General features: G+C 46.9%; 2 protein-coding genes across 2 annotated transcripts in view; both read right to left on the bottom strand.

Moving 5' to 3' along the window:
• Nucleotides 1-11884, bottom strand: part of LOC309878507 (L-lactate dehydrogenase A chain) — a 246290-nt gene that overhangs the window by 167578 nt on the left and 66828 nt on the right. The gene's annotated exons all lie outside the window — the stretch shown is intronic.
• Nucleotides 8795-10057, bottom strand: LOC309879279 (proto-oncogene Mas-like; the record flags this gene model as incomplete). Its single annotated transcript, XM_082762818.1, has 2 exons — nucleotides 10020-10057; nucleotides 8795-9801 (listed from the first exon to the last, which is right to left on the bottom strand). The coding sequence occupies exon 2, from the start codon at nucleotides 9773-9775 to the stop codon at nucleotides 8795-8797; it is 981 nt and encodes a 326-aa protein (XP_082618944.1). The 5' UTR covers nucleotides 9776-9801; nucleotides 10020-10057.

Raw genomic sequence — 11884 nt, 5'->3', positions numbered from 1 at the left:
AGTTCTATTAAAAACTAAACATTTCTGTGCTCAGAAGAAGACATCAACTGATAAAAACATATAGCATATAAATTGTGAAAAACTTTCCATCATAACAGTTTATCCCTTAAGCATACCCATCATGAAGACACATGGCATTTAGTGTGAACACAACTTTTACATCCAACCCTGGGCATTTAAAAGGTGACACTTGGATATAAATGACAACTGTAAACACCCTCGACCACGCATGGTATGAGACAGGCACTCTACGAGGTGCCATCAGCCAGATATTTGCAGTGCATTTCCTGTGGTCCAAAAGAAGTCAGTGATAGGATCTGCAATGAAATGGGGAACATTCGCAGGATCTTTCACCCTGAACTAACACCAAGATAGCCAACTCAGCCTACCAGGGAGAATGTAATCAGCATCTGAATTAAATTTGTCCTCTGAATTGCTTTGTGTCTCAGGAAAGACCCCCAAAGCACCCAGAAGATCAGTGGTCATGCATGAGGACAGTACAGGGGCCACCAGTACTTCTGAAAAAAGCCCAGAGTTCTGCCTCCCTGGGGACAACTGAAAGGAGACAGCCAGCCCAGGGTGTAAGTTTTGAGCGTTCTCCTCAACATGGCCTAAATGCCAGCAGCATGAAGTGACTGTGAGGGATGGCATCACCTGTTCCTTAACAGCAGCAAACCTAACTCCACTCTTCTTAGAAGACCTTGACACCAGAATTTGTAATGATCTCCGTTTTCTCATTGATTTCAGCAGAAGGCACACACACTACTGTTAGTATTTCTGCAGTGCAGTTAAGGCCTGGAGGAAGGGATCTGTATGGTCATGGGCACACTTCAGAACAGTTCAGTTTTCACCATGTGCAGGAGAGTCAAAAAGACTCTCTGGTGCCTTGATTTGGTTCCTTTTTCCCTTTGGGGAATGATATGGGGAGACATATGAACAGGATTAGTGCTGTTCAAGGACATCCTCTTGCCCAAATGTACATTTATGACATAATTCCTCACTTATCCTTGAAAAAGAGATGGCTAAAGGGAGACCTTACTACAGCCTTTTAATTCTTAAAGGGTAATACATTTAATACTTACAGGTAAAATGGTGAAAGAATTTTCACCAAGGCCTGTAGTGATAGGACAAGACATAATGGATTCAAACTGAAAGAGGCTGGATTTAGGTTAGACATTAGGAAGAAGTTTTTACCACAAGGGTAGTGGACAAGGTTGTCCAAGGAGGCTGTAGATGCCCCATGCTTTTAAGTATTCAAAGCCAGGCTGACCGGGTCTCCGGGCAACCTGATCTGACACAAGGTGTTCCTGTTCCTGGCAGGGGGGGTGGATTAGATGATCTTTAAAGGTCTCTTGCAACCCAAACCATTCTATGGTTGATTCGATTTTCAGTCCTTTTGTGTGCCTTCAAAAAGCACCTGAACAGCTGCAATGAGGCCTTTTCTCCCTCCTCCATCCCCAGCTCAGGCAACTAAGGATACATCCTGAGCAAATCTCTAATAGTGTGACATACATGTACCCCTGCAGTAAAGCCATATGAACTCAAGTGGGGTTAATTCAGGAAATTCAGCCAAGGAAAGAGCTGCACCATGCATGCACCATGGGCTCTCATATACTCTCCATGGTGTCTGTGTTTTCAGAGTCAATCCTCAATAGGTCATTTACTTTGGTTAACAGAATAGATATCATCTGAGAGTGGAAGTAAAATTGTAATGCTATTTAAGACATTAAAATTACCACAAACATGAAAGCACACATACTATTATTCTGCTTTTCCCATTTAGCTTAGTAAAGTACCAGTACATCTTCCCTAGAAGTGAAATGGACAAGAATTTGAACTATTTAGAAAACAAGGCACAAAATGTTACAGTATCTAAAAAGAAAATGTACCTTTGTCAACAAGGTGGGCTAAGGAGAGAAGTACAGCTCTGCTGGCAGGGAGAGGTGACCTTTTGTTAGACCAATCTAACTAAACTTAGCAAACTTCAGGTCACTTACCTTCTGAGAACAGCTGCTCTGAGCCCAACTGCTGACCCTATTCTTTGAGGTGACTCCTCCACTGTTTCTCTACAGGAGCTGTCTCCTTCCTTCAGTCTTTGTTTTACTCTTCAGAAATTACCCACAATGCAACAGAAGTCTTGATCCTCTTGGGCTATTCTTCATTGGGTAATGGATGAAAAAAAAAGCTGCTGTTGTATACAGCAAGAACATGTCTGTGGGAAATATGTGGTGACCAGCTAAAAATTTGATGGGAAATGCTCACTGAGGAGAAAGTCATGCAGAATAGGAATGTATAGTAATGAGAATGTAGATCTCTCCTAGCTGATATTGCTCTCTCTATGCTTTAGATGCTAATGAGAAGGGGAATCAGAAGCAAATATAAACAAATCATGAACTATGATATAAGGATGGACTTACATGTATCTTCATTGTTAAAATTCATTGCATCACACGGTGCACATTAGGCTCTTGGGTTGGTAGACTCACTGCTGGACCAGGAGGGGAACTACTGCCACCAAAATGCTAACTGGCCTCAGGGCTGATGGGCAATTGCCTTTGCATGTTACCTTAGTACTGTTAATTTCACAGCTTTGAAAGTAGAACAGAAGTAGTCAATTACACTAACCAGCAAGAGGAAACAGTTATGTATAGGCAGAAACCAGCACCAACAGCAGTCATGTTCAGGATGCAGATGGTGATGGAGCCCCTTGTACCACATCAGAAGAAGCAGAGGATAATTATTTTCCCCCATACTCAGATGAATGACTACCAAGGCATCACAAACGCATTCTGCACTGAAATATTTGTTTTGTATTCAGTTAAACTATAGGTTCACTGGCCTTTCCCGGGGCTGGATGCAGGAGACATCTTTATAGCTTAGTCTACATGAAACATCTGCTATGAGAGGCGTTCTCAAAACACTGCTTCTCTGGGTGTTTTGTTTAGGCCCTCCCAATCCTCATGTCCTGGGCCAAGCAATCCTGATCAAGCTGGAAAGCAACTGAGAAACCAGGACACAGAAAATGGGGGGACAGGGAGAGAGAGGAAGTGGAGGTGGGACCAAAGGAGGTAGAGAGAGACATTGGGATGAGAAAAGTAGGAAGATGGAGGTAGGTAGAGGAAATGTCAGGTGGGGGTGGGTTCCTCATCTTTCCAAAGGTGACAGAGCAGGACAGGAGGACACACACCAGCCTGAACAGAGACGTGGCAATGGAGGAATGGTTCCTAAAGACAGGGACACAGCCCAACCAGGCTCCTGGCCGTGAAGAGAGAGGAACCGACGGGGAACTGCCTGAGCACCCCACGGGCTGGGGCAGGTGGCTGGGGGAGAGATCTGAGCACAAAAAGAAAGAAAAACAACTGTTCAGTTATAACTTGAATCGAGTGCATTTGAGAGACAGGTTGCCCTTCCTCCCTGCCCAGTACCTCAGAAGGAAGGGGCTTCCCACAGGCAGCGCTTCCTCTCTGCCAGTCTCTCCATGCAGAACTTGCAGGCTGATGCAGGTGGTGGCAGGCGATGAGCTCCATGCTAAGAGGAAAAACTTGCCTAGAAACGCACGCAGGTGTGACAGGGAGATCACCGGCGGCAGGCGGGGGCCGGCAGCGAGGCCTCTGTGAGGCGGGGGCTGCCCCCTGCCGGGCACAGCCGGGCTCGGCCCGGGCAGGCCGAGGAGCGCCGTGGGGGAAGAGCCGTGGTGGTGGCAGGGGCTGCGGGTACCAAGACCCTGCAGGGCCCGCACTGGAGCAGGGCAGCAATGGGAGGGGAACAGAGCTTTGTAAAAGAGGTGTTCAGGGCTTGTAACCTGCCGTTCTGCATGCAACGCGCTGTGCTGCGTGTAACCTGCCCTGCTGTGTGTAACACGCCGTAATGCATGTAACCCGCCACACTGTTTGTAACTGGCTGTGCTATGTGTAAACCAGCATGCCCAGTGTACCCTGCCAGCTGTTGTGTAGTCTGCCGTTCCCTGTGTAACCTGCCATTCCCTCCCCATCATCTGTGTGTAACCCACCATTCCCTGTGTGACCCAACATCCCCTCCTATGCTGCTGATGAAAGAGGACTCTGGGGCAAGGGAATGAAGCTGGGCTGAGAAGAAGGGGCAGGAAAGGCGTTGTTCTAAATGTTGTAGCCAGCAGGCCAGGGAGGTGGTCACCCCTCTATACTCTGCTCTGGTGAGGCTGCACCTCAAGTACTGTGTTCAGTTTGGGCCCCTCACTACAAGAAAGACATCAAGGCCCCGGAGTGTGTCCAGAGAAGGGCTATGAAGCTGGTGAAAGGCCCGGAACACAAATCATGAAGTGCAGCTGAGGGCACTGGGGTTGTTTAGTCTGGAGAGGAGGAGGCTCAGGGGGGACCTTATTGCTCTCTACAAATTCCTGGAAGGAAGTTGTTGGGAGCTGAGGGTTGGCCTCTTCTTGCAGATAACCAGTGATAGGACTAGAGGAAATGGCCCCAAGTTGTGCCAGGAGAGGTTAAGGCTGGAAATTAGGAGATACTTCTCAGAAAGAGTGGTCAGGCACTGGAATGGGTTGCCTAGGGAGGTGGTGTAGTCACCATCCCTGGGAGTGTTTAAGGAAAGGTTGGATGTAGTACTTAGAGACATGGTTTAGCGCATGATATTGGTGGTAGGGGGATGTTTGGACCAGATGATCTTGGAGGTCTTCTCCAGCCTTAATGATTCTATGATTCTGATTGCCAATAAATCAAATTAATTTCCCTCAGGTAGAATCTGGTTTGTTCGTGTCGGTAATTGGTAAGGGGTCTCTCTGCCTTTACCTCAACCCAAAGGCTTTCTCCTTGTGCTGGTGAGGAGGGGAAGCGAGAGTACAGCTGGGGGAACTTGGCCTTCAGCCAACGCTAGCCCACCCCAGTACAGAAACCCACTATAGAGAGCATGGGCAGCTGGAGTCAGCCAGAGCCAGCTGACAGCAAGAGACGGGGACGGAAGGGCCACAGGCAGAGCTGGGAGCCAAGTGGAAAGAGAACACTGTCAAGTTGAGCCCAGGCAGAAGTGGTGGGTGGTTCAGGGAGCAACAAAGTGAAGTCATGGAAAGAAAGAGATCCTCCTGTTGTTTTGTTTTTGTTTTTGTTTTTGTTTTTGTTTTTGTTTAATCAGCTGTGGAAGGATATGCATAGAGGGCAGTGTTGGAGAGTGAGGAAGAGAGAGGCAGCAGAGCAGACATTTCAGACAGGAACAGAGACTGTGTCCAGCCCTCCTTGCCATCTAAGACACTGCAGGCTGAATTGCATCCTTATGGGAACTGGATTGAAGTGTAATGGCCACACGGTCCCAGCATGTCCCAGTAACTGCTTGTAATTCTTGGTGGAAGATTTCTCTCAGCTACCAACAGTCAGAACTCCTTTTCTGGGAAAAGCAGCCAAATCCTCTCAGGGAACATCCTATCTGGGCTGTGCAAGATCAAACACATCTTTACAGCATGGTCTGGTTCCTGAGCTGATCATGCTTCATGACGTCTAATCTTCTCTGGATAGAGGAAATGACTAATGAAAAGAAACTTCATAAGATAAACAGCTATAGAATTTTATTTATTTATTTATTTATTTATTTATTTATTTATTTATTTATTTTTACCGGCAGATATTTCTATTTTATATAGATTGTTTCTGTTTTAGTAGTTACATGAATATTAGCACCTATTAAATTGTTTTGTTTTGCATTTTTATTGTTCTCCATTCTTAATTGATGAATCTCATGGATTGGCAATATTGATTTCTCCGTCTTTATGCCTATTCCAGAACTGCCTTAGGATGTATTTCCATCCATAGCTGTGCTTTGCATCAGAACACCAATATAAACTTTGTTGGAAGTTCCTGTCAAAAAGATGGGATCTGAGAAGAACGAGGAATACTTATTGCACAATGTGTGGTAGAAGAATTAATACGTGAATTATTGTTAAAGACAGCACTAATAATAAGACAGATTGTAATGAAAAGACACAAAAGGAAGAATGAAGATAGAAGGAAATTGAACTGCATAAATATTTTTTATGTAAGATGCAAGAAAAATCTTCAAGTCAGAATACACTGAAAAAGGACAGAAAATAGAATTTTATTTTATTTTATTTTATTTTATTTTATTTTATTTTATTTTATTTTATTTTATTTTATTTTATTTTATTTTTGTACAGCTATTTCCAGCCTCATTAGTCTAGTATTTAACAGCTGCAGTTGCTTTTTGGCAGGTGAATAACACAAGGTCCAGAGATACTGCCTATACCTACAAATCCTCTCTCAGTTGTATCCCAAGACTACCATAAGAAACAGCAATACTTCTATTTATATGGTGATTTTCTTTTCTATTGTTGAAGAAAACTTCAGTTAGAAATAAATTAAATCTCTTTGGGATGATCTAAATATGTCTTTAGCCTTTTCACAGTAGGATTTAGCTGACTGGACTTTGGGTTCCTGCAATGCAGGAATTGCTAGCATGTCAGGTAACCCCACTATAACTACAGGGATCCAGTAAATACAACCAGTGGAGCTGAGAGTGTGACTAAAGGGGAGAGGACAGCAAGCAGATATCACAGTTTCTAGACATGTCTCTCCTAAAACAATATTGTACTCAATCATCAAATGTTCTCCAAATTCTGTTAACTGACATGAAACAGCTTCAGTGAAATTGCAGATCTGTAAAAAGCAAATGAAACATAAAAGAAAGGCTGTGACCCCCTGTTATTTCTTTGAGTGTTCTGATCAAAACATTTCCCCTTCTTTCCCTGCTTTAGGCAGAGATTCAAAAAAAAAAAAAAAAAAAAAAAAAGCATCCCTGGGACCTGCTGCTCCCCTGCTCTCCCCTGCCCGAGCACTCCCACTCCCCAGCACATGACATTTGCACCACTGGATTTCTCTGTAGTACACTGAGGTAGTGGCAACAGAACTGAATATGTTGCCACGGACAGACATTATGTTAAAATTGCAACAAACAGAAGTTAAGCAAATGAAAAGGATAGGGAAAGACCAGAGCATGCCACAGATGAGGCCTGGTAAGTGGTTGTGGTGGTGGCATCAGTACCAGACTGGGAAGAGGGCAGTCATTGCTCCATACCAATCGCTGTCAGGAGATACATGCTGCTAAAGTAAAAGAAGAGAAACGTGAGGTAAACTACAGTGAAGATCAAATCTGGGAAGTTCAAACAAACATTGCACTGTGTAATGTAAATGGTTAAAAAAAAAATAATCAGAGAGAACTCAGCAATGACCAAATGACCAGGTTCAAAATGTAGAAGGTGAAGGGGCTGTTCACATGGAAGCCCAGGAACCATACAACCATCACATTCACCACCAACCCACACAGCCAAACACACTACCAAAACAGAGATAAAAAGTCAACTGTAAAAGCCTGTAATTCACAAGAAGCCCTGCTCCCTCTTCTGTTCCTTCCAGCATCCAAGGAATCATTGAACAGAGAGAGGTCTGTTGTGCTGGTGTCTGCCATGGTGAAGCTCCTGCTCTGGGTGGCCACCTTGTCCCTCTCCCAGCACCTCCTGAGAGACAAGGAAGAAGAGAGAAAAGAGGAGCATTGGTGCTCCCGGCACTCACCGTCTGTGCCCGTGATCCCAGGCTGTGCCCAGGACAGGCTCCCACAGCTCCAGCCCCATCCCTGGCCAGCAGGCATCTCCCACCCACCCATCCCTGGCCTTCCACCTTCTGGAGCTCCTGGGAACAACACTGGCACATGGGGTCTCTGCGGGGCCAGGCTCACCAGGAGAAAAGGGCTGGTGACAGATGCCAGGGCCACCCTGCTCTGCTTCAGCCTCCTCCCTCGTGCCGCAGAGCAGACCTGTGCCCTGAGACTGGGTCCCGTGGTCAGGAGACTCCTCTCACAATCTCATCTCATCGGTGACAGCTTCCCCTCACATGTCCCACAATGATCTTGTCAGTGGGAGCTGGCCACGTCACCCCCTTCCTTTTCTTCTCCCCATCCACCAGCTTTGTGTTGCCATTTTGGGGGCTGCTGGGTTTTTCTGTGTGTACCTGGTGCTGGACAGGAGACCCTCTACACTGGGAAATCAACAGTGTGTGGATGTGCAGCAGCATCAAGGCTTTACCTACTGCCTCTGATCAAACTTCCCAGACACGTCACCTTAGAGATTGCAGATGAAGGTTAGAGAGAGCTGCAAATGGGATTTTATCTTTAAGAAATTGTCTTACTAAATTTCATCCATCAGCACCATGGAGACAGCTCCATGTCCTCTACTGTTTTCCTGTTCCTTTCCCTTTCCCTTTCCCTTTCCCTTTCCCTTTCCCTTTCCCGTTCCCGTTCCTGTTCCCATTCCCGTTCCTGTTTCCTTACACATGCTCTTTTTCCTTCTCTCTCTGCCTCACTTTCCTCCCTCTCCCCAAAAAATACTACGTTACCCCATGTCTTCTTCTCTATCCCACTAATCTTCCCATGACCAACATGGACCCACTGGCTTGCCCAATTTTGCAATCCTTTTTGAAGAACCCTGCCTTGCCTGCAGAGCAGACAGCCAGAGCTCCCCCAGGGCCTAACACGCCAGACTCTCCCCGGGCAGGTTGTCTCCCCAAAGACCATGAAACTCATCTGCTGACCAGAGGGAGCCAGAGTTTATTCATAGGACCAGCACAACAAGGGGCATTGCAGTGGGGAAGACAGCCTGCGTGTGGGGACTGAGCTCGGCCTAGCAGTGCCATGCCAGCTCCGTGCCATACGCGCCCCCTGCCCAGCTCCAGCCATGGTCCCTCCCTGCAGCAAGCAGGCTCCGAGCTGCCTGCCAGGCTCCGTGCCTCCAGGCCTCCTCCCCAGCGGGGCCTCACACAGCGGCCTCCGACGCCGTGTCCCTGGGTGTGCGGCTCCCCTCCTCGCTCACTTCCATCTCTTTGAACACTCGACGGAAGGCAGCTTTCAAAGAGCCCTGGATCCGCCGTCGCCGGCAGCTGCCCACCAGGAAATAAACAATGGGATTGGTGCTGCTGTTCAGCAATGCCAGCAATAAAGGTACCTGGTGAGGAAATAGATTCTGTGTGTGTTTAAGATTGAGGAATACCTCTATGCTGAAGGGAATAGCAAAGACAAAGAAGAAGATGACATTGAGCAGGACAGCAACATAGAGTTTCCCAGGGTGTCGTCTCTGAAAGCCACATCGGAGTTTGATGAACATGGACAGGTTGGAAATCAACATCACTGATGATAAAGTCACAGTGATTGCAATGGCTATACCTCCAAATGCTTCCTCATATGGCACATCAAAGTAAAAGCTAAGATACATTGAGGAAACAAAAGATCCAGCAAGAGCCCAGAGCAACCCACTCACAATGGCAGACAAGTGCCTGGGGCGATAGCAACGATACCAGATTGGGAAGAAAACAGAGACACACCGGTCCACACTAATTGCTGTAAGTAGACCCAGGCTGCTGAGGTCAAAGAAGTGGCACAGAAATCCAACTACAATTTCAAGTTCTATATAGGAAAAAATTATATGATTAAAGAGAGAACAAATTGTTAAGCTCAAAAATGCCGACATGAGCAGAAAAAGGAGGAGGAGCAGAGAGAAGTCAGCAACAGCCAGATTTAGGATGTAGACAGTGAAGGGGTTCCTCATGTGGGAAAACAGGAACCAAATGACTATCCCATTCGTCACAAGTCCACACAAAGAAATCCCCGTACAGAAACCTAAAAAGACCAGAGATTCGTAAGATAGCCTTAAGCACATGTCCGTGTCATTTCCAGAAGAGTTCAGATATCCAGAAGCTGTGTAGCTCAGAGAGAAGTCTGTTGTGCTGGTCTCTGCCATGGTGAAGTTCCTGCTCCCAGCACCTCCTGAGAGACAAGGAAGGAGAGAGAGAAGAGGAGCATCGGTGCTCCCGGCACTCACCATCTCTGCCCGTGATCCCAGGCTGTGCCCAGGACAGGCTCCCACAGCTCCAGCCCCATCCCTGGCCAGCAGGCATCTCCCACCCACCCATCGCTGGCCTCCCACCTCCCAGAGCTCCTGGGAACAACACTGGCACATGGGGTCTCTGCGGGGCCAGGCTCACCAGGAGAAAAGGGCTGGTGACAGATGCCAGGGCCACCCTGCTCTGCTTCAGCCTCCTCCCTCGTGCCGCAGAGCAGACCTGTGCCCTGAGACTGGGTCCCGTGGTCAGGAGACTCCTCTCACAATCTCATCTCATCAGTGACAGCTTCCCCTCACATGTCCCACAATGATCTTGTCAGTGGGAGCTGGCCACGTCACCCCTTTCCTTTTCTTCTCCCCATCCACCAGCTTTGTGTTGCCATTTTGGGGGCTGCTGGGTTTCACTGTGTGTGGAAGACTTTCTTCTGCTGTCTCCTGAGACACTTTGCACCCTGACAGAGCCTTTGCCATAATGTGTGGCAAACCTGGCAGGTACCACAACTAACCACACAACTGTAGAAGAAAATCCCTGCCGAGCCAAGTGAAAACAAGTCTTCTGCTTGGATGTAAAGGAAGGGAGAGAAGCATGGTGTCAGTGAATGATCATGCTGTCTGGACTGTTCAAGTACAAAGTGAGAGGGGTTTGAAGGAAGGATCATCTAGTACCAGGCAGCTCTGGGAACAGATTTGCAGATTAATGTGTTGTACTGTTACTTCCCAGCAGCACCCTTTGTCTGTGTGTGGAAGGCTCTGTGTCAGAAGTCATCATGTAAGTCACCCCCTGGGCAGGAGAATGGCAGAACGGTGAAAGTGAGAGAGGCCAGGCAGGGACCCTCAACAGTGGGTAACGTCTGATGTGCAGAAGTGCAACAGCATGCAGTCTTTGCTCAGTGCTTCTAAACACATGTAAATTGGTGCTCAAAGACTTCTCCCAACTTTATTTCAGAAACTTTTCCCCCAGACAAAGGCTTTGCTTTAATGTGTCAAAGCATGGAACATAACACTTGTGACAAATGCAATGCTACAAAGCCATAGAAGAAATTGGTACTGGGAAATGTTTTTCATAGTGGTGGTGAAGAAAACAAAAAAACAAACACACACACACACAAAAAAAAAAAAAGTGCTGTCACTGAAGGACAATGATGATCTGATGATCTGATTGGCCCAGCTGTGGGAATGGAAAATGAAGAGGCTGGAACTTCAATTCATGAAGCATGACTGAACACCACAGCACACTAACCTGTACACTTTGAGACTCTCTGATTCCCTCTTCCAGGGCCCTGAAGGCAACAGCAGCCCCTTTTCTGTCCTGACCCCACCCATTAACCTCCTGCCCATGGACCATGGGACCCAGCTAGGGTCAGGCCTGAGCACCCAGGGTTTGCCTGCATTGTGAAGGTGTTACACCTGTTGGAAGCCTTTTCACCACCATCTTCTCATGGGTGGAATTAGCTCTACCCTTGTTTTAGGTCTACATGTGGTCCCCATCTCCTGCAGCCCAAGACTGGCTCCCCTCAGAGAGACTCTGGGCTGGGTTCATCACTGTACATTCACTATGTGAAATCAAAAGACATCCTTGGAGGACATCATTCTGTGAATGAACATAGGCAAAAAATAAAAATAAAAAAAATCATAGAAAAAACATAGGCAATAACTCCTAAGAAGAGGTATTCAGAAGATGGAAAATGCATGAAAGAGAATATAAGCAGTGAGGACAGCAGCCCTTATTATGTGAAATCAGATCGTGAGACAGGAACCACTTGTAGATAAAAGTACATATGCAACACTATGTACCCCACAAAATGTAATCTTAGAGAAGACATGACGGGGATGTGATCAGAGACAGAGGGCAAAGCCCTTGTGTTGTTGTGTATCTGAGCACCGGTGATTTTTCATGGCAAGTTAAGGCAAGGCCAGAGCTCTGCCTTATGGGTGGCTGTTGAGAGTACTCTGTTGGCATCCCAGGTGCAAGGCATGGGTGTGTGATAGGGCCCCGGGGGGGCGGGA

Source organism: Aythya marila, assembly GCF_965140915.1.
Source record: "Aythya marila genome assembly, chromosome: 5".
In the NCBI taxonomy this organism is placed as follows: domain Eukaryota; kingdom Metazoa; phylum Chordata; class Aves; order Anseriformes; family Anatidae; genus Aythya; species Aythya marila.
Note: the sequence above shows the minus strand (reverse complement) of the source record. Positions and strands in the feature narration are given on the sequence as shown.